The 23480-nt window shown below is 45.3% G+C and overlaps 1 protein-coding gene across 1 annotated transcript in view; it reads right to left on the bottom strand.

Moving 5' to 3' along the window:
• CYB5R4 (cytochrome b5 reductase 4) overlaps positions 1–23480 on the bottom strand; it is a 261934-nt gene that overhangs the window by 204037 nt on the left and 34417 nt on the right. Inside the window, exon 3 of the mRNA XM_069726422.1 lies at positions 3517–3617. Within this exon, the coding sequence (XP_069582523.1) occupies positions 3517–3617 (101 nt within the window). The remainder of the gene's footprint in view (positions 1–3516; positions 3618–23480) is intronic.

The raw sequence follows: 23480 nt of genomic DNA on the forward strand, positions 1-23480 counted from the left end.
TAAGTCTATAACAGTCATGAAACAAGACGGGATAAGGGATCTGACACATGATTTTATTGTTTCCATTTTGAATTTTTCTATCACCAGGTATTTGTTTAGTTGTTTCAAATTTATTATCACCCTGAAAGTTCCGTCCGGCTTCGTTCGAAGAAAAAGCGGAGAATAAAATCCCCTCGTCTCTTCCTGTCGCGGAACTTCCTGTATGACTTTCTTTTCCAGAAGACTGAGAACTTCCCTCTGGATACTCAGTTGCTCGATCTCCGACTTTCTTTGTGGTGTAACCACAAACTGACTGTGTGGCATTGTGTGAAAAGCTAGTTTTAGGCCCGTCTTTATGATGTTTAAAGTCCAGGCACTTCCAGAATTTTTTTCCCAGGTTTGAAGAAAGTGGGTCAGTCTCCCTCCTACCTGGGTCGCACCCTCATTGCGGCTGTTTTTTATTATCCGGTTTGTTAAACATAAAACCTCCTTTTTTGAATTTTCTGTCTTCCCACCCCTCCTTTTGTTTTTTTGGGGGGCGTCTTTGTGTGAACCTCCTCCCTCGAAAGGGCCGCCTGTAAGACTGATTTGGGAATCCTGGAAAGGCTTTCTTTTTATCCACTGCTTTTTCGAGGACATTGTCTAGGGTGGGACCGAACAAATATTCACCTTCACACGGAATGGAACACAACTTGGCTTTAGTTTGCAGGTCCCCCGGCCAGCACTTCAGCCATAGTGCTCTCCTAGCCGCATTTGAGAAAGAAGCAGATCTTGCCGTCAGCCTAACTGAGTCTATTGAAGCATCTGCCAGATACGCAGCAGCACCTCTCATTGCTGACACGGAGTCCAGTATAGACTCTCTCGGGGTTTTATTTTTTAATTGAGTTTCTAAATGATCCAGCCAGACCATCAGACCTCTCGCTGTACAAGTAGCAGCTATACCGGGTTTTAGCCCCCCGCTGGCGGCCTCCCAGGACCCCTTTAGAAAGACATCAGCCTTTTTATCCATAGGATCCTTGAGGGTCCCCATATCCTCAAAAGGCAGAGCGAATTTTTAGGATGCTTTCGCAATGGCGATGTCTAACTTTGGCGCCTTTCCCCATGATGCGCAGGCTGGGTCGTCAAATGGGTATTTTCTTTTGGGTGTTAACAGTACTTTTTTGTCTGGCCTTTTCCACTCCTTTTTTATAAGGGCTTGAATTTTTTCGTTTAATGGGAACACTCTGTACTTCTTTTGTTCCAGGCCACTAAACATAAGATCTTGTACAGATTTTTTGGAACGAGTGTCTGCCAGACCCATTGTCGCCCTAACCATTTTTACCAGCGCATCCGTTTCATCTATTGGGAAACAGTTGCGACCGCTTTCTGAAGATGTGGATGAGGATGCTGAAGCTGTAGAGCTATCTGAATCCTCACTCGTGCTATCTCCCTCACTGGAGCTGTAATCTGGAGTTTTTGCTTTACGTTTTCTTTTACGTTTTTCACGCTTTTTAGTGCGTCTGCCACTTGGGTTTTAATTAAGTCTTTTAATTCAGATGTGAAACTCGGCGTCTCCTCATTAATGGTGTTCCTAATACATGACGCACAGAGTTTTTTAACCCATGAATCTGGCAAATCTGCTGAACAAAGTGGGCACACTTTATGTTTACTTTTCCCTTGGCATTTCTTTCCCTAGGAAACAATAAACCCCTATTAGAATATACACTTTCACGGAGGTCACTTACCCTCCTAATGTGAGGAAGATACCGGTTGTGGCTTTGAGGATGCCTCCTCCACTTGAACCACCGTCTCCCTCCTGGATCCACCAGAGCCTCTGCTGCGCTGGGATCCTGAGCTGCTGCGCTGCGTAGGTTTCCGTGACGAATGGCGCTCTTTCGGATTCTTTGTCACAGGGGCCTGTGAAATTTCTTCCACCGACTGCTCTATTCCACTCATGGTGGTAATCACTGAGCAGCGGTATGCCCCTTTCCTTCCGGATATATACTGACAGAGCGGCGCCAGGTAACTTCCGGTTTACCCAGAGGTGCCCTGCGCCGCCCCGGAAGTGACACCCGCGCCTGCGCAGTAAGACGCTGAACCTCGCGCGCGCGCCCACTAGTTACCGGCTCACAGGAGGGACGGAGCTTACGCAGCCGCTGCTGCTCCCTGCGATCTGCCGCTTGTCGGTGACCGGCGTCACCACCCCCTGTGCGCCTCATGGACCGGCGGAGGAAACCTCCAGGTAGCCGCCGCTACCTATTACCGATCGACTCCTTGAAAAGGGAAGAGGCAGGCTGTCTTCTCCTCTTCACTGCCTCCCCTCCGCGCATATGCACGAGGCCCGCCGACCCCGGAACGCGCCTTCAGGGAGGAATCCACCTGAGACTGTGGCAGGGCCCCCCGCTGCCTGAACTCGGCCCGATGGTCCCTGGACTCCTGGATGGTGAGCTGTGGGATCCCCGTCGGGGACAGGAAACCGAACTGAGGTGGAGGAGAGGTCCCGCCTTTTTAACCTGTGGGTTTCCTGTCCCTGAGGGCGGATCCCTCTCTCTCGTTAGTGCCGTCATGGGGTAAGAGAAATGTTACTACTAACATGCAGTACAATATGTCACAAAAAAAATCTCAGAATCAGCGGGATCTGTTAAAGCGTTCCAGAGTTATAACCTCATAAAGTGACAGTGGTCAGAATTGTAAAAATTGGCTCGGTCACTAAGGGGTTAAACCCTTAATGACCAGGGTATTGTTGGTTTTGCATTTTCATTTTTTGCTCCCCTTCTTCCCAGAGCCATATTTTTTTATTTTTCTGTCAATATGGCCATGTGAGGGCTTTTTTTTTTTTTTTGCTGGACGAGTTGTACTTTTGAACGACATCATTGGTTTTAGCATGTCGTGTAACAGAAAACAGGGAAAAAAATTTCAAGTGCGGTGAAATTGCCAAAAAAGTGCAATCCCACACTAGTTTTTTGTTTGGCTTTTTTACTAGGTTCACTAAATGCTAAAACTGACCTGACATTATGATTCTCCAGGTCATTACAAGTTCATAGACACCAAACCTGTCTAGGTTCTTTTTTATTCAAGTGGTGAAAATAAAATTCCAAAGTTTGTAAAAAAAAAAAAAAAAGTTGCCATTTTTTTCGAGACCCATAGCGTCTCCATTTTTCGGGATCCGGGGCTGGGTGAGGACTTACTTTTTGCGCGCCGATCTGACGGTTTTATCGATACCATTTTGGTGCATGTCCGATCTTTTGATTGCCCGTTATTGCAATGTTGCAGTGACCAAAAAGACGTAATTCTGGTGTTTCGATTTTGTTTTCTCTTTGACAAACAGCTCTGGCCTTATGGCGGCAGAGATGGAAAACAAGTAGTAGTACAACATCAATCAACTGTTCAGTCTCTCAGTATTTTGGCTATTTTTACAGTAAAATTGGCACAAAAATGAAATTTCCCTGCAATTCTAACCTTAAAAATAACTGCAAGTTTTACAGCAATTTATCTGCAGACAAAAGATATTTCTTCAATATGATATGAATCTAAGTAGCTAAAATTGTGTTCCTGTACCTGATCGAAAAGCTGAGTGCCATCTATTCCAGCTGCCTTCATGAGTTCCTCTTCTCCGCCAGGATGGTATTCCATGTAAGGAGTGATATTATACACCAATCCTAAAACATATAGCATACACGGATTAATATGCATTCATATTTCCATCAAAGGTCACTACACGACTAAATGTGAAAAAGGTCTATACAAGAACGTGGGAACAATATTCTAAATTATTGAGACAGTAACATTTCTCAATTATAAATTGGCCATGCAGTATTAAAAAGATTAGAACTATATGGACATTGCATACCAACACTTACTGGAACAAGGAGAAGGTTTCTTTGTTCTTTTTCTTAAAAAAACACTTTGCAGAAAATTCTATAAGACTTCTGACATAAAATTTTGTTATCAAATGGTTTCTTTTAGTTGCAGAAAATTCTTGATAGTAAAGTAAAGAGCTACTCCAATCTACAAAAATTATCATTCATCATCCCAAGCATAGGAGATAATTTTTAGTTTGATGCAAAGCTTACAATTGAGAACTCCAACAACTGTGGCCAGGAAAAGTTGAATGGAGCATATGTGCCCCTGCCAACCCACCATTCATTGTCTGTAGGAATGACTATGATGATTGCCAAGAGAAGTTCTTCACTATATTTGTGAGTGCCATGGGCTTTGAAAGGCCTGTAGAATGTAAGCCCGCAAGGGCAGGGTCCTCTCCCCTCTGTATCAGTCCGTCATTGTTAGTTTGTTTACTGTATGTGATATTTGTAACTTGTATGTAACCCCTTCTCATGTACAGCACCATGGAATCAATGGTGCTATATAAATAAATAATAATAATAATAATGATGGGGTGTGACTGGTAACTCCATCTGCTGCAGACATACAGGGCAAAGAATAGGGGACATGGCATTAAGGCTAAGTGCACACGTTGCGGAATTGCCGCAGAAATTTCCGCGGAAATTCAGCAACTCCTGCCGCGGGTATATCGCATGTGGAATTGGCGTGCGTATGCCCGCTAAACACTAGCATTTTGCAAGCGTAATTAGCTTGCAGAATGCTAGCGTTTCCCAAGCGATCTGTAGCATCGCTTGGGAAACTGATTGACAGGTTGGTCACACTTGTCAAACAGTGTTTGACAAGTGTGACCAACTTTTTACTATTGATGCTGCATCAATAGCAAAAAGATCTAATGTTAAAAATAAAAAAAAAATTTTTAAAATGGTTATTCTCACCTTCCGACGTCACCCGATCTCCTCAGCGGTGCACACGTCGGCTTCCGTTCCCAGGAATACTGTGTGCGAAGGACCTGGGATGACGTCACAGTCACGTGACCACGACGTCATCCCAGGTCCTTCGCACACAGCATCCCTGGGAATGGAAGGCGCCGCGTGCACCGTTGAGAGGCGGGAGGACTCCGGGGGCCATCGGAAGGTGAGTATATCACTTTTTTATTTTAATTCTTTTTTTGACAATTATATGGTGCCCAGTCCTTGGAGGAGAGTCTCCTCTCCTCCACCCTGGGTACTATCCGCATATGATCCGCTTACTTCTCGCATGGTGAGCATAGCCCCATGCGGGAAGTAAGCGGATCAATGCATTCCTATGTGTGCGGAATTCCCGTGATTCTGCAAATTAATGAACATACTGGGTTTTTTTCCAAAATGCGTTTCTACTCAGGAAAAAAAAAAACTCAGCAGGTGCATACAAAATGCAGATTGCATTCTAGCATATAGGATGCTTAATGTGAGCGTTTTTTTTGCATTTTTATAGCGAAAAAATAAAAAAAAAAACGGGAAAAATCCGGAACATGTGCACACAGCCTAAGTCTTATAGTTTCCATGCACCATTTCTGCTGTTATCTGAGCTGCTCCAGCCGGTCTCCAGCAGTTTGTGACCTGCCGTGTTTACCGAAGCGAGTCCGGAGGTCAATTTTCAATGCAAGTCTATGACAGCCTCGTTCTGGCGCTCCTAATCTTTGCCTTGACTGGAGAGCTTGTGACCATTACCTCTGGTTTCCGGTCAGTTAGAGGGTGCGGTTATAAGATGGCGATGCAGGACCGATGCTGCACCGAGAAGGGCTGAAGACGGCAGGTGGAGAGTACAATATTAGGTGCAGTAAGCTTACGCTATCTAGCACTGGAGTAGTGCGTTAAAAGAGAAAAATGCAAAACAAGAATTGATTTCTTTATGTCATGTTTCAGGCATTAGTACACTGTGGTATGGCGGGTGGCCATGTGGTTAATGGGCGGTATATATCATAGAGGCGGGTGGCCCTGTGATGGAAGCCTGGGCTTGTTTTGCTCAGCAGATCTACTGCGGAGGCTGACTATACATTGGGAAGGCTTCCAGGTGACTTGGAGAGATGGGTGGGTCCAGTCACCTACATACCCTACTCAAGGGGGTGTGTCTGAACACCCAAGATGGAGTCTGTGTGTTTTGTGCATGGGCAGTGATGGCTTGGCAGAGCCAGAGAGAGGATGCCTCTGAGGATAAGGTATCTGGGAACCTGTTCGGTCGTCCCGGATAGTTCACGGACACTAATCAGTGTTAGACACACCGAGGCTCAGCAAGGACCGTGGGTACTGATAAGTCGAACGGGGACGGATGGTGCACGGGGTGCTGCATGTTCCAAGTACCTGAGATTCAGTTTATGCTGTGTATTAATAAACCGAAAGGACTTTTGTGTTAAGCATGAGTGTCCCAGCACATGCCTCAACGACCGGCCAAGTGAGTTCTCCCCATCCACAGATAGTGGAGAAATATTACAACACTTATAGAGTCTTTTTTAACCCCAAAGTGCAGCATACTCTAGGAATGGCATCTTTTTTAGGCATTTGCTGGACACCGGGAGAAAAAAAAAAAAAAAAGATTCAACAGTGTGTGGCCAAAAGATTGGTTGCAAAATACGCATACTGATAGAAAGTATGTGTGTGAATGTAGGCTTATCAAGAAACTCTGAATCAGTTTGCATAAAGAAAAATATATATATAATGATGTGGGATGTACAAGAAGCTTAGTACACAAGTAGTCATATTTTACTCCATCTCGATGACTGCTTCAGCTGAAATTTGCCATGAACTAATCAAGAGGCACGGTGGCTCAGTGGTTAGCACTGCAGCATTGCAGCACAGGGGTTCAGGGTTTAAATCTACATGCAGTTTGTATATTCTCCCCCGTGTTTGCGAGGGTTTCCTCTCACACTCCAAACACATACTGATATGGAACCTAGATTATGAGGACAGTGGTGATGATATCTGTAAAGCGCTGTAGAATTAATAAGTGAGTACAATAAATAAGCTGTCCATCAGATAAATGGATCATGAAACAAACCGGTCATCTGAATAGCACTATCGACTAACAAGGGTCAGTCTGCCATTAGAAAATAAGCCCATAGTCTTAGTTCCCACAATGAGCATTTATTGGGTTTTTATGTTGCAGATTTTCTTCACCATTTCTGCACCCATTATGGTAGTTAAAATTAGGTTACTTGTGTTTTTTCATCGTTTTAGAGTGCGCGTTTTTACATATATTTTTTGCGCATTTTTTCAGCTGCAGGTTTTGTCTCTTTTTGACATGTCATGTTTTAAAGGGAACCTGTCACCACTGAAACTGCTATCTATGTGCAAATGTAAAGGGAATTTGCAGGTAAGTAGAATTACAATGCTGCCTGGCCATCTCAATGAAAGTGTGGCTAGCGGGAAAATTAAGTTAATTCCTCCTGGAAGTCACCAGGTTTCAGTCATTGGGGTGTTGTGCGGAGCCATTACAGTCATCACTCACAGCACCACTCCCTATACTCTGAGCAGGAGCTATAAGCACCCTGCAGCACTTTGACTTTTTTGTAAATATCCACTTACTTAAAGGGAGTCTGTCACCCCAAAATTCGAATATGAGCTGCGGCCACCGGCATCAGGGGCTTATCTACAGCATTCTGCAATGCTGTAGATAAGCCCCTGATGCCGGTGGCCGCAGCTCATTCTCGAATTTTAGAGTGACAGATTCCCTTTAACTTTGATAAAACTTTATTGATAAACACATGCTGATTACATTCACGTTAGTGCATTTCCACTAAAAGCACTAAAAATACAAAAGCTTTTTTAAATTGCAGATGTTCCTCATCTCTGACACTGATGTACATGAGACTGCTCCAGAGCATATGTTACATGAAGGGGGAGCTACCAATGTGATGTGTAATGGCCGCTCCCTGCTCTCCTGATCCAACTGCAGAGCTGTGTGTGATTGTAACTGACCTGTGCAAGTTCTTCTCAGTTTCAGCTTCCATCTCACAAACAGACTTGGTTGAAATACAGCAGAGTTGTGAGATATGCAGCTGCTAATGTGTTTGTAATGAGAAGTAATGTTAGTGCAGCACCCCAGGTTACCGCTTGCTGCAGTGATGTTGCTTTTCCTTCCTTAGGTAATGTCCTGCTCAGAGGCAACGGAGTTCTCTTCACCAGGTAAGGCACACACATGCAACACATTCTGAATCCAGGAGGGGGAGCTCAAGACCCGGATTCAGGGGAGCTTCCCTAAGGTATATGGATCCTGACCAGGAGGAGGAGATAGTTTAGTTAGTGAGAGACACTGAAGTAGAAGGAAGTCTGGAACTGAGGTCAGACAGAGAGGCCTGGCAGCCATGAGGGAGCTGCAGCCTCTGGAAGGACAGATAACCTGGAAGGGCTGAATGTGGAGTAGCCGGAAGGAGCACAGGAGAGGAACAGAGCTCAGAGGGGAACTGTGGCTGGGCACCCCCAGAACTGAAGCGCAGTAGCCGGGAAACGGGAGCCCGGGGCTTTTGTGGGACTCTAGCACACAGAGCAGAACCGGAAGGCACGACACTACAAGTTAACTGCCCGCACCACGCCTGAGACGCAGCAGCAACTAAGGAGCCTGAGGCATGATAGAGTCCCTGTAAAAAGGCTCAAGCTGCCCGTCGTGCAGGTACCTGTCCCAGGACACAGGGAAACTGGAGGACCCTGTACGAAGCTTCAGACAGCAGGGACCTCACCTTGAAAGGCATTAGTTGGAAAGGCTCACGGACCTCCACTGGAACAGGAGAACCCTCACTTGCCTCTGAGCCGGCCGGACCACCATCCTCCATGCCTGGTACCCTGGACTGTGGCCAGCAACCTACGGTAAACCAGGTAAAGACTTATAACTTGTCTCCTCCATTTATTCATCGGCATACCATCATCTCTGCCACACACCATAGGACCCCTGGTGACCCCGCTTCACCTGTGGGAAGTGTGACATCTGGGCTGCTGCAACATCCCCCTGGGGACCCCTCTAATGCAGCGTCAGTCCCCCTATTGACCGAACTCCACAGGTGGCGTCACGACAAACTTTGAACTTTTAACCCCCTTTAACGTTGATGCCCAGGGCCATGGACCAGGTCGCAGCCACCGTGACATCCCTCTTTGCGACCGGACCCAGTACCGAGTACCCCACTGCCTGTGGGCGCGTCAACTTAAGCGTCACAAATAGGATTTTGTGCCCTGGCACCGTCGGGTACTGTGCACCATTTCAAGTAAAATACTTTATTCTGGGTGTCTGTGTCTTTCTTTACCATATATCTATAGGATTAGTAATGGATAGGTGTCTTATAGACGCATCTCCATTACTAAGCCATGGGCTTGATGTCACCTGACAATACAAAGATGACATCAACCCCACAAATATGAACTCCACTTGTCACCACTACAGGACAAGTGGGAAGAGCCGGGTAAAGTGCCTTTTTGGAAGTGCATTGAACAGCAAGGTGGATTGCTGCTGAGGGGAAAAAAAATCTTTTTAAATCTTCTGCTTAGCGAGTGTTAACGAGTTGAGTGTGACCGGAGTGTAAGTGCGAATGGTGGTAAGTATGCAACTTGTAATTCAGTGACTTTGGATTCAAGGAGTTTCCAAAGGAGGAATTACTGAATTGCTGTCTGCATTTTATTAAAACTTTGCATTTATTTTTTTATTTAACTTTTCTGACTGGTGCAATCCCCATTAGGAAATGTGCTCCACTATTGTTAATGCCATCCAATGTACATCTTGCCACATGTATGCAATCCTTGATCAGCCGGTCGAGGGTGCATACCGCTGTGCAAGATGCGAGCACGTTGTGCATTTGGAAGCCCAGATACTGGATCTAAATGTGCAGCTGGCAACACTGAGATCCATTGACAATATGGAAAGGAGTCGTCTGCTCAGATGGGATAGATGGGGGGGATGGTAGGATGGAGCTGCAGGACAGTGGAGCAGCAAGCTGGGTGACAGTTAGAAAGCAGGGTAGATGGAAGAGTGCCAGGGAGGCTAATCCTGATCTGACACACCCCAATAAGTTTTCTAAGTTGGCAGATGAGGGGGGTGCCAATACAGGGGTAGCACTGCGGCAGCATGGTATGTCCTCTGAAAGTCAGAGGAGTGTCTGCTCCAGTAAGGACAGAAATAGGAGAGCAGGGAAGGCCAGACAGGTGCTGGTAGTAGGGGACTCAATTATTAGGGGAACATATAGGGCAATCTGTCACAAAGACAGGGATCGTCGAACGGTGTGCTGCCTACCTGGCGCTCGAGTCCGACACATCGCTGATCGGGTTGACAGATTACTTATGGTGCACATTGGCACAAATGACAAAGTTAGAGGTAGGTAGAAGGTCCTTAAAGATGATTATGAGAAATCGCTCCTGTCAAACCAATCTAATCAGTTTTTATGAAGAGGTGAGTCATTGGACGTGGTATATCTCGATCTTTCCAAAGCGTTTGATACCGTGCCGCACAAGAGGTTGGTACACAAAATGAGAATGCTTGGTCTGGGGGAAAATGTGTGTAAATGGGTTAGTAACTGGCTTAGTGATAGAAAGCAGAGGGTGGTTATAAATGGTATAGTCTCTAACTGGGTTGCTGTGACCAGTGGGGTACCGCAGGGGTCAGTATTGGGACCTGTTCTCTTCAACATATTCATTAATGATCTGGTAGAAGGTTTACACAGTAAAATATCGATATTTGCAGATGATACAAAACTATGTAAAGCAGTTAATACAAGAGAAGATAGTATTCTGCTACAGATGGATCTGGATAAGTTGGAAACTTGGGCTGAAAGGTGGCAGATGAGGTTTAACAATGATAAATGTAAGGTTATACACATGGGAAGAGGGAATCAATATCACCATTACATACTGAACGGGAAACCACTGGGTAAATCTGACAGGGAGAAGGACTTGGGGATCCTAGTTAATGATAAACTTACCTGGAGCAGCCAGTGCCAGGCAGCAGCTGCCAAGGCAAACAGGATCATGGGGTGCATTAAAAGAGGTCTGGATACACATGATGAGAGCATTATACCGCCTCTGTACAAATCCCTAGTTAGACCGCACATGGAGTACTGTGTCCAGTTTTGGGCACCGGTGCTCAGGAAGGATATAATGGAACTAGAGAGAGTACAAAGGAGGGCAACAAAATTAATAAAGGGGATGGGAGAACTACAATACCCAGATAGATTAGCGAAATTAGGATTATTTAGCCTAGAAAAAAGACGACTGAGGGGCGATCTAATAACCATGTATAAGTATATAAGGGGACAATACAAATATCTCGCTGAGGATCTGTTTATACCAAGGAAGGTGACGGGCACAAGGGGGCATTCTTTGCGTCTGGAGGAGAGAAGGTTTTTCCACCAACATAGAAGAGGATTCTTTACTGTTAGGGCAGTGAGAATCTGGAATTGCTTGCCTGAGGAGGTGGTGATGGCGAACTCAGTCGAGGGGTTCAAGAGAGGCCTGGATGTCTTCCTGGAGCAGAACAATATTGTATCATACAATTATTAGGTTCTGTAGAAGGACGTAGATCTGGGTATTTATTATGATGGAATATAGGCTGAACTGGATGGACAAATGTTTTTTTTCGGCCTTACTAACTATGTTACTATGTTACTATGTTAAAGCAAGGACCTCCAAGGTGGTATTTTCCAAAATATTGCCTGTACCGCGTGCCATGCCAGAGAGGCAACGGGAGATTAGGGAGGTTAATAAGTGGCTCCAGAATTGGTGTAGGAAGGAGGGGTTTGGGTTTCTGCAGAACTGGGCCGACTTCTCAGTTGGCTACAGGTTCTACGCTAGGGACGGGCTGCACCTCAATGGGGAAGGTGCAGCTGTGCTGGGGGAGAAAATTACTAAAAGGTTGGAGGAGTGTTTAAACTAGGGATTGGGGGGAGGGTATTCATTTTATAAGAGTGGAAGATAGTGCAGATAGTGACCTGGGCACAAATAATTAATTTGGGGGTGGCATGGGGGTGGGGTTAGAACAATGAATAATTTAGGAAAGAATACAGGTACAGAGAGATACATAAAGTGCATGTATACTAATGCCAGAAGCCTCACCAACAAAATTGTCGAATTAGAATTAATGTTGTTGGAGCATAATTATGACATGGTGGGGATATCTGAGACATGGCTGGATGAGAGCCATGACTGGGCTGTTAACTTGCAGGGTTATAGTCTGCATAGAAATGACCGAATGGAGAGGCGAGGGGGAGGGGTGTGTCTATATGTAAAATCATCCTTAAAACCCATCCTGCGTGATAATATAAGTGAATCTAATCAAAATGTAGAGTCCCTGTGGGTGGAGATAAGGGGAAAGGGAAAAAATAATAAATTACTGATAGGGGTTTGTTATAAGTCCCCAAAAATAATGGAAGCAATGGAGAATATCCTCATAAAGCAAATAGATGAAGTTGCGACTCAAGGAGAAGTCATTATTATGGGGGACTTCAACTACCCTGAAATAGATTGGGGAACGGAAATCTGCAGTTCCAGCAAACGTAATCGGTTTTTGACAGCTATGAGAGACAATTACCTTTCACAACTGGTTCAGGACCCAACAAGAAGGGGGGCACTTCTAGACCTAATATTAACCAACAGGCCAGACCGCATATCAAATATAAGTGTTGGGGGTCACTTGGGGAATAGTGATCACAAAATAATAAGTTTTCATGTATCCTTTAATAAGATGTGTAGTAGAGGGGTTACACGGACACTAAAGTTCAGGAGGGCAAATTTCCAACGGCTGAGAGAAGATCTTGGTGCAATTAACTGGGACGATATCCTGAGACATAAAAATACACAAATAAAATGGGAGACATTTATTAGCATCCTGGATAGGACCTGTGCACAGTATATATCGTATGGGAATAAACATACTAGAAATAGGAGGAAACCAATATGGCTAAATAGAGCTGTAAGGGGCGCAAAAAGTGACACAAAAGAAAGCATTTAGAGAATTAAAGGACGTAGGTAGTGATGAGGCATTAAATAAATATAGAAAATTAAATAAATTCTGTAAAAAGCAAATCAAGGCAGCAAAGATTGAGACAGAAAGAGAGACTCATTGCCAGAGAGAGTAAAAATAATCCCAAAATATTCTTTAACTACGTAAATAGTAAGAAACTAAAAAATGATAGCGTAGGCCCCCTTAAAAATAGTCTGGGTGAAATGGTGGATGAGGAAAAAGCCAATATGCTAAATGACTTTTTTTCAACAGTATTTACACAAGAAAATCCCATGGCAGACAATATGATCAGTGATAACAAAAATTCCCCATTAAATGTCACCTGCTTAACCCAGCAGGAAATACGGCGGCGTCTAAAAATCACTAAAATTGACAAATCTCCAGGCCCGGATGGGATACACCCCCGAGTACTGCAGGAATTAGGTACAGTCACTGATTGTTATGTGTTACGGAACCACTCAGCACCCAGAATATGTTGTGCAGTTATATGTATGAATAATAGGTTCCATGTGAGATGCATCAGCCCACAGGCTGCGCCCCTGGGCAGAGGGGACAAGATATCCCACATCTGTCCTCCCCCCACCTTTGTACTTCCCACAGTAGATATCGTCAGGCTCCGGCCCCCTGCGGCTATTGTAATGTATGTCTGGCCTGCCGCTTTCCAATTGGCCTGCCCTCTGTATCTGTGTGATATACAGGTCCTTCTCAAAAAATTAGCATATAGTGTTAAATTTCATTATTTACCATAATGTAATGATTACAATTAAACTTTCATATATTATAGATTCATTATCCACCAACTGAAATTTGTCAGGTCTTTTATTGTTTTAATACTGATGATTTTGGCATACAACTCCTGATAACCCAAAAAACCTGTCTCAATAAATTAGCATATTTCACCCATCCAATCAAATAAAAGTGTTTTTTAATAACAAACAAAAAAAACATCAAATAATAATGTTCAGTTATGCACTCAATACTTGGTCGGGAATCCTTTGGCAGAAATGACTGCTTCAATGCGGCGTGGCATGGAGGCAATCAGCCTGTGACACTGCTGAGATGTTATGGAGGCCCAGGATGCTTCAATAGCGGCCTTAAGCTCATCCAGAGTGTTGGGTCTTGCGTCTCTCAACTTTCTCTTCACAATATCCCACAGATTCTCTATGGGGTTCAGGTCAGGAGAGTTGGCAGGCCAATTGAGCACAGTAATTCCATGGTCAGTAAACCATTTACCAGTGGTTTTGGCACTGTGAGCAGGTGCCAGGTCGTGCTGAAAAATAAAATCTTCATCTCCATAAAGCATTTCAGCCGATGGAAGCATGAAGTGCTCCAAAATCTCCTGATAGCTAGCTGCATTGACCCTGCCCTTGATGAAACACAGTGGACCAACACCAGCAGCTGACATGGCACCCCACACCATCACTGACTGTGGGTACTTGACACTGGACTTCAGGCATTTTGGCATTTCCTTCTCCCCAGTCTTCCTCCAGACTCTGGCACCTTGATTTCCGAATGACATGCAAAATTTGCTTTCATCAGAAAAAAAGTACTTGGGACCACTTAGCAACAGTCCAGTGCTGCTTCTCTGTAGCCCAGGTCAGGCACCTCTGCCGCTGTTTATGGTTCAAAAGTGGCTTTACCTGGGGAATGCGGCACCTGTAGCCCATTTCCTGCACACGCCTGTGCACGGTGGCTCTGGATGTTTCCACACTAGACTCAGTCCACTGCTTCCTCAGGTTCCCCAAGGTCTGGAATCGGTCCTTCTCCACAATCTTCTTCAGGGTCCGGTCTCCTCTTCTCGTTGTACAGCGTTTTCTGCCACATTGTTTCCTTCCAACAGACTTACCATTGAGGTGCCTTGATACAGCACTCTGGGAACAGCCTATTTGTTGAGAAATTTCTTTCTGGGTCTTACCCTCTTGCTTGAGGGTGTCAATGATGGCCTTCTTGACATCTGTCAGGTCGCTAAAGGATTCCCGACCAAGTATTGAGTGCATAACTGAACATTATTATTTGATGGTTTTTTTGTTTGTTATTAAAAAACACTTTTATTTGATTGGATGGGTAAAATATGCTAATTTATTGAGACAGGTTTTTTGGGTTATCAGGAGTTGTATGCCAAAATCATCAGTATTAAAACAATAAAAGACCTGACAAATTTCAGTTGGTGGATAATGAATCTATAATATATGAAAGTTTAATTGTAATCATTACATTATGGTAAATAATGAAATTTAACACTATATGCTAATTTTTTGAGAAGGACCTGTATTCTGTGTCCTGTGAATAAAGTGTTGTCAGACTGGAAATCCGTGGAGAAGCAGTCATCTTTTATATGCTCTCATGTAACCAAGGAATTCCAGCCAGCGTCCTTCATTCAGACTCCAGCCAAAGCAAAGTGGACCTCCTGAAACACGGGGTGGTACTGAAAGAGGTACCCCAGCTTGGTAGACCCCGTTACACTGGTGGCAAACAGCGGGATGTGATACCCCTTATACAGGAGGAAAGAAATGAATGGAAAACAACTACCAGAAGTTAAAGAGGACTACATTAAAAGATCTGGTGGAAGCCCGAGGGTTAATCGCCAGCAACAAAACAAAGGCGGATTTGATAGCAGCCATCATGGAACACGACGGTGCAGCGCCCCCCAATGTGAACGTGGAGGAGACTGAATTCCAGAGGGAGGTAAAGAACAGACTGGCGTTCTATGGCCCAAACCCTGCAGTACGGAGTGGAGCCGCGTGTGTACATGGTGCATGGAGTGGAGCCACGTGTGTACGAGGTGTACAGAGCGGAGCCGTGTGTGCAAGGTGTACGGAGCTCAGCCGCGTGTGTAGGAGTAACTAGGTGAGGCCATTATACTGACACGCAATATGTGTGTGTGTGATTGTGCGTGCATGCGTAGCGCTGCGGGTGAATGTGCAGAGACGTAAATGGTTTTGTTTGTGTGTGTACGGGGAGGAGAGGCGAGGACAATGATGGGGCTGATGGAGAGAGGGCAATAATTGGGATGGAGAGGGAGGAGGAAATGATGGATGTGGTGGAATGGGCAATGATGGAGGTGGAAATTGGAATGGGCAATGATGGTGGTGGGGGGAGAATGCAATGATGGTGGAGAGGACGAAATTATAGAGGTGGTGGAAAGGGCAATAATGAGGGGGGAAGAAATGATGGAGGTGGTAGAATGGACAAGGATGGTGGTGGAAAGCACACTGATGATATTGGAGGGGGAGAAAATGATGGAGGTGGTGGAATGGGCAAGTATGGGGATGGCGGCGGAAAGGACAATGATGATGGTGGTGGAAAGGGCAAAGATGGGGATGGTGGGGGAAGAGAAAATGATGGATATGGTGGAAAAGGCAAAGGAGGAAATGATGGAGGTGGTGGAATGGGAAATTATGGGGTGGTTGGGAGAAAGCAATGATAGTGGTGGTGGAGAAGGCAAAGATGGAGGTGGTGAAGAGAGCAATGATGGGGTGGGGTAGAGGAAAATAATAGGCATATTTGAGGAAACAGTACAGGAGAATGGGGGCATGTATGAGGAAACAGTACTGGGGAATTGGGGGCATGTATGAGGAAACAGTACAGGACAATGGGGGGCATATCTGAGGAAACAGTATGGGGGATGGGTGCAGACAGTATGAGGAGCGAACAGGGGAATGTATACGGACACAGTATGAGTAGCGATGTGAAAAATGTATGTGGACAGTACGGAGAGTGAAGGTGATGGGATGTGTGCAGACACAGTATAGGGAGTCAGGTGAGCAGGCAGTATAAAAAGTGAGGGGTAAATATATGAGGAGACAGTATGGTGAACAGGAGGCATGTGAGAGGAGACAGTATGAGGAGGGAGAGGAATAGTGTGAGGAGACAGTATGGGGGGAGAAAAGTGAGTGGGCACAGAATAGAAACTGAGTAGTGGGTTCGTAGCATGGGGGGACAGTGTAAGGGAACAGCCAGGAGCGGACAGTATACCAAGGAGGAGGGGTCTGATGAGAGTACAGTATAAATACTGGGCCCTATAGGGGGGACACAGTGTGAGAGAGGACAGTGTGAAGAGGGGGCTGGTATGGAAAGGAGAGGTCAGTGTGAAGAGCATGTACCATAAGAGGGACAGTGTGGGGGTCATATTTTGTGCAGACAATATAGTGAGGGGCAATTATTAATTCAGGAGCATTATAATGACACTTCTGTCTTTAAGGGCGTCATGTGGAGATTTTCTGAAAAAGAGCGGAGAAGATGGAGGTCTGCAGAGACGAGCTGTGGATGAGAAAACTCATCATGGGGTCTGGACAAGATGAAGAAAAGGAGAACGACTCCAGAGGCGACGTCATCTATAAGGTACCTGGATGTAAATGTTATTTGTGATACTAACTAACTCATGTTTTTATTTAAGTTAGGAGCATTAAAGGGGATGTCCAGGTTTGTGATGAGTCTGCAGTAATTCTTTGTGACTGCAGACTTCTGAGTTCTCACAGTGCTCACTGCATGCTGTCAGGATTCTCTCGTGCTGGCGATTTTACATATGTGCGGTCACGTGCTGACTAGACATGTGTGGCCTCACTCAATAAAAATGAACTGAGCGAGGCTGGGCACGTCTAGTTGGAAAGTGGTCAGAAGTAAACAAATCACGTGCTTGTGCTGACATGACTGTCCATCGGCAAGGGAGAATCCTAAAAGTGTGCAGTGCATTAGTTGTGAGAATTCAGAAGCCTGCGATGTCAGGATTCAGCTCTTCAGGTTCCAGTACTCATCATTGGACACTTCACTCACATGCGGATTTCATACTTATGGTCCTGTGACATCGAGCTTCTCCTCTGCTTCTCTCAGTTTTTCACTGAATATTGAGAGCATTAGGGAGAGGAGCTCGTCGGTGCATGACTAAGTGTGCAAATCGCATATTTCCTGGGGGCGGGGCGCCAAAATGAATTCTTGCCCCGGGTGCCAGAAACCCTAGATACGCTTCTGGCAATACCTCTGGAATGCTTCAATGGTTCCCACCGATTCTGATAATTTTTTTTCTTTTGTGACATATTCTACTTCATGATAATGGTAACATTTGTTCAACTTGACACAAATATTTGCCAAAATATCGGAAATTTGGAGAAAATTTGATACATTTTGCAATTTTCAAACTTTGAATTTTTATGCCCTTAAATCAGAAAGTTTGCCATACAAAATAGTTAATAAATAACATTTCTCATATTTCTACTTTACATCAACACAATTTTTGAAACATCTTTTTTTTGTTAGGAAGTTATAAGGGTTAAAATTTGACCAGCGATTTCGTATTTTTCCAACAAAACTTACAAAAACCATTTTTAAAGAACCACATCACACTTGAAGTGACTTTCAGGGGCCTATATGACAGAAAGTACCCAAAAGTGACACCTTTCTAAAAACTGCACCCCCCAATGTGCTCAAAACCACATTCAAGAAGTTTATTAAACCTTCAGGTGCTTTACAGGAACTGAAGCAATGTGAAAGTAAAATATGAACACAACTTTTTTCATAACAATTTTACTTTAGACCCAATTTGTTTTATTTCCACAAGGGTTACAGGAGAAAAAGAACCCCAAAATTTGTTGTGCAATTTCTTCTGACTACAACAATACCCCATATGTGGGGGAAAAACACTGTTTGGGCGCACGGCAGGGCTCTGCAGAGAAGTAGCACGGCTTAACTTTTTGAACACAAAAATGGCTGGAATCGAGAGCGGACGCCATGTCGCATTTGGAGAGCCCCTGATGTGCCTAAAGAGTGGAAACCCTCACAAGTGACCCCAGTTTGGAAGCTAGACCCCTCAAGGAATATATTTAGATGTGTCATGAGCACCTTGAAACCTCAGGTGCTTCACAGAAGTTTATAACGTAGAGCTGTGAAAACAAAAAAAAGCCCCATTTTATTTTCACAAGTGTAGCAGCAGAAAACAAACCCCAAAATTTGTTGTGCAATTGCCCCCAAGTTGCCCCCAACTACTGTTTGGGCACACAGCAGAGCTCGGGAAAAAAAATGGAGTGACTATTTGAAGCGCCTTTGATGGAATGGTCTGAGCACATCATGTTGCGTTTGGAGAGCTCCTGATGTGCCTAAACAATGGAAATCCCACACAGGTGACCTCATTTTGGAAACTACATGCCTCAAGGTATTTATCTAGAGGCATAGTTATAGTATTGATAATAATGCTTTTGGTTTTACTGGTGTATGAATTTATAATGTGGTGGTATGTGTAAGTTGTGGGAAATGCATCAGTTTATAAAACAGTGTTGTGTCAACAAGCTAAAAACGCATTTTATGAATTTTTGGACGTGTGGTATGCTTTTAAGCAATCCTTAATGCAAAGGCCAGGTTTATCAGGGCAGGTTTCACAATGGTAAATTGTGTCTTTTCGTATTCCCCTATTGGAGAATACTCTGCACCATTTTTGTGTTCTTCCCTTCTTCGCTGTTTGGGGAACCTCTGGTGGAAAATGTTGACCTGGGATGATACAGGCACCATCAGTTTCAGAAATACTGGAACCCTCACCTTCCTGAGTGCCAAACATTAGGTCCTTGATGACTACCTCCTGAAACTGAAGAAAGGTCCCCGTATCGCCTGAAGATTGAAACAGCACAAAAGCATGGTACAGTGCCACCTGCACAATGTGTGCAGCCTTTGTTTTTGTACCATACTTTAGCTTTTTGCATGGCATTGTATGTACTTATTATAATCCAAGATACAATCTGGCTCTGGGACTAGTGTTGTGGTACCTCGGACAGTGACAAAGGAGCCATTTTCAAGAGATGGTGGTCAAGAGAAGGACATCTCTCTTGTCCTTATATATGACCACCAGCATTTTGTAGGTGAATTGGGCTCCTTTCTCAGCAATTGCCCAATTAGCGGCTTAGGGAGGCCTTTGTGATTTTTTCACAGGGTGCCACATGCAACAGTACCTCTGACAGAGAGGGTCTTGAAGAGTGGAATACTGGTGTAAAAGTTATGTAGAGGTGAAATAACCTTTATCGACAATTTTCCCACTCATCACCAGGATAGGGCGGCATTCAGGCGGATTAATCTGGGTGTCCTTCCCTTCGTAGACCCTGAGGTACTCTTGAACAGCTTGTAATGTTTAATTCCGTACCTGGTCCTTTTACTGGGCAGGCTTTGTCAAAATGTTAGACTCCCTTTGACATGAACCAGAGATTCACGAATGGTGATGTCCCTCTGGGGTGTGCACACCTCAGCAAATTTTGTGCTGAAGTGATCAACTACTCGCCAAATTTTATATAGACAATCAAGGTTAGGTTCGTCTCGGGGAGGACACTGCACATTATCACTACAATGCAAACATTTTTTGGATAGCTTCAAATCGTGTCCTTGTCATGGCAGGAATACCGATGTGCTGTAGAGTATATCAGTACTCCAGTATTGCTGAAACACTTTTTTCCAGGACGTCCCCCTGACAGCACGCTGGAGGACGTCCTCCTCCTCCTTGCAGGGACAGGAAACACAACACGAGAAGTTAAAAGGTCCCACTCCACCCCCTTTCCTTCAGTGTTTTTCCTGTCCCTGCATGGAGGGACACACGAGAGCAGAGCAGCGCAGCGCAGAAGCTTACCAGTCTTGAGGGCCCGGGGGATCGTGCGGCTGTGCCAATATCTTTCCCCCGCGATGATGGCCCAAGGCAGAAACTTCCCGGTGGGGAGTCCCTCTGCCCAGAGACCAGTTGAGCGGACGAGCTCCTGGGTAAGAGCCGCTTCCTCCCGGTGGGAGGCTCTCGGCTTGGGCGCCAGGCCAGCAGGAGGCGCCACATGACAGGAGGTCCGGCGGCGGTTGCGTTCCATGAGGTGAAACGCGGAAGTAAGACACATTCATACAGCACTTCCGGTGGCGTCGCAAGGTAAGGTGACGTCACATCCAAGGGGTGGCGACGCATTCGGCGTGCGTTCCACCAGGTGGAACACGGAAGCGTGCGTATTTAAGCCTGGAGGTACAGCAATAGTGCGCCCTGCATTCCTCTGTGTGAAGGAGAAGGTGCAAATCTTGATTGTCCGGAGGTGGCGGCGGGACACGGTACAGCGGTTAGTCCGAGCCGGCCAGCATATTAAACCGTATCTGATGCCGGAGACGAAGGGTGAGTGCAGCAGAAGCTGCTATATCCTTTATTTTGATTAAAGTGATTACACACTTACCCTGTGTATCTCTCAACAGAAGATATGGAGGTCAGAAGTGAGGAGGCGGGGGTAAGTGCGCAGGGCGCAGAGTAACATACTCGTTTGCAATACACTGAGCGGTGCCTATTCTTATGTCTAGGATAAGGAGACCACCCAAACTCCCCTCCATCTGACAAAAAAGACGGGAAAGGCATTTTCAAAATCTAAGAGGTGTTCTGTATGTAATATGAAGCTCCCAGAAGCATACAAGAAAGCTCTCTGCAGCTCTTGTATTTCTAAGATAGTCAGAGAAGAACAACCTTCTTTATTATCGGAAATGAGGAGCCTAATCCGGGAAGAGGTCCAGAATTCTTTGGCTTCAATGTCTCAGGGCGGTCTGTCCAGTCCAGGCCCGGCCCGTAAGAGACCCAGAAGTGATCCAGACCAAGGGGATCTGTACGGTTCTTCGGAAGAAGAATTGGAATTTAGAGATTCAGATCAAGAAGAAGGAGAATTGCCAAGGGAAGAGCAGGAGCAAGGAAGAAAGTACTATTTTCCAGTCGAAGACACGGAGCAGCTGGTTCAAGCTGTAAGAGATACTATGCAGATAAAGGAGGAACCACGGCCGAGATCTCGACAAGACCAGATGTGTGGAGGTCTCACACATCAGGAACAGACTGTATTTCCGGTGAGCGAACACATTCGTCTGATGATAGCTCAAGAATGGAAAGATGCGGAACGTAGATTGGTGATGTCGCATGAGTTTAAAAACCGTCTACCATTTAACCCTGAAGAAATCAAGACTTGGGAAGAAATTCCGAAAGTAGATGTGCCTATAGCCAAGGTTACAAAGAAGACTTCCATCCCTTTTGAAGACTCTTCGAGTCTCAAGGATGCAATGGATAAGACAGATATCCTGTTACGTCGAGCTTGGGAAACCTCAGCAGCTCTGATAAAGACTAACATCGCAGCTACATCAGTAGCAAGATCCATGTTCCTGTGGATGGAACAATTAGAAGAACATTTAATTCCGAGAAGGCAATGACGCCATAGGGATAGGCGGGAGATTAAAGGTACCTTCACACTGAACGATATCGCTAGTGATCCGTGACGTTGCAGCGTCCTGGATAGCAATATCGTTCAGTTTGACACGCAGCAGCGATCAGGATCCTGCTGTGATGTCGTTGGTCGCTGCAGAAAGTCCAGCACTTTATTTCGTCGCTGGACTCCCTGCAGACATCGCTGAATCGGCGTGTGTGAAGCCGATTCAGCGATGTCTTCACTGGTAACCAGGGTAAATATCGGGTTACTAAGCGCAGGGCCGCGCTTAGTAACCCGATGTTTACCCTGGTTACCAGCGTAAAAGTTAAAAAAAACAAACACTACATAGTTACCTTCGCTGTCTGTCCCCGGCGCTGTGCTTCTCTGCACTGGCTGTGAGCGCCGGCCAGCCGGAAAGCACAGCAGTGACGTCACTGCTCTGCTTTGCGGCCGCTGTGCTCACAGCCAGTGCAGGAAAGCAGAGCGCCGGGGACAGACAGCGAAGGTAAGTATGTAGTGTTTGTTTTTTTTAACTTTTACGCTGGTAACCAGGGTAAACATCGGGTTACTAAGCGCGGCCCTGCGCTTAGTAACCCGATGTTTACCCTGGTTACCGGCATCGTTAGTCGCTGGAGAACTGTCGGTGTGACAGCTCTCCAGCGACCAAACAGCGACGCTGCAGCGATCGACATAGTTGTCGGTATCGCTGCAGCGTCGCTTAGTGTGAAGGTACCTTAAGTCTTTTTCTAGACGCTTGGAGTCTGATCTCAGACAACAGATATGTCCTCAGTATAATTGCAGACGGTTACAGAATAGAACTAATATCCCGCGTACCACAGAGGTGTATCGCGCCAACATTTGTAGCCACAAACTCTCCAATGCTCTAATGTACTCAGACCTGCAAAAACTATTCAGCTCCCAGGTCATAGTTCGGGTTCCCTCTCCAGAAATAGGATCAGGTCACTATTCTTCTCTTTTTTCAATCCCAAAATTGTCAGGAGAATCCCAAACGATAATAAACTTAAAACCTCTAAATATGTACGTAAAGTACAAAAGATTCAGGATGGAGTTTATAAGGTCAACTATTCTTCTGATAAACAAGGTCTCGATGATGTGCACTCTCGACCTGAAGAGTGCATATTATCAGGTCCCAATACATCCCTCATCTCAGGATCTGCTGAGGTTCTCAGTGAGATTTCCGGACCAAACCTGTCACTTCCAATTTCAATGCCTCCCCTCTGGTCTAGCATCGGCTCCAAGAATTTTCACGAAGTTGGTAGCAGAGGTGGTGGCTTACCTAAGAAACCAAGGCATAACAATAGTTCCATACTTAGACGATTTTCTCGTAGTGGCAAGAACAGAAGATATACTACTAAAACACAGAGATCGGGTTGTATCGGTATTGGAACATCTAGGATGGGTGGTAAACTGGGAAAAGTCACATCTAAAGCCCGAATCCCGGAAAATATTTCTGGGAGTACTCCTGGACTCTACAACCAGAGAATCCTTTTTGCCAGAAGACAAGCGGATTTCGAT

This window comes from Ranitomeya imitator, chromosome 5, assembly GCF_032444005.1.
Source record: "Ranitomeya imitator isolate aRanImi1 chromosome 5, aRanImi1.pri, whole genome shotgun sequence".
NCBI classification, from domain to species: Eukaryota; Metazoa; Chordata; class Amphibia; order Anura; family Dendrobatidae; genus Ranitomeya; species Ranitomeya imitator.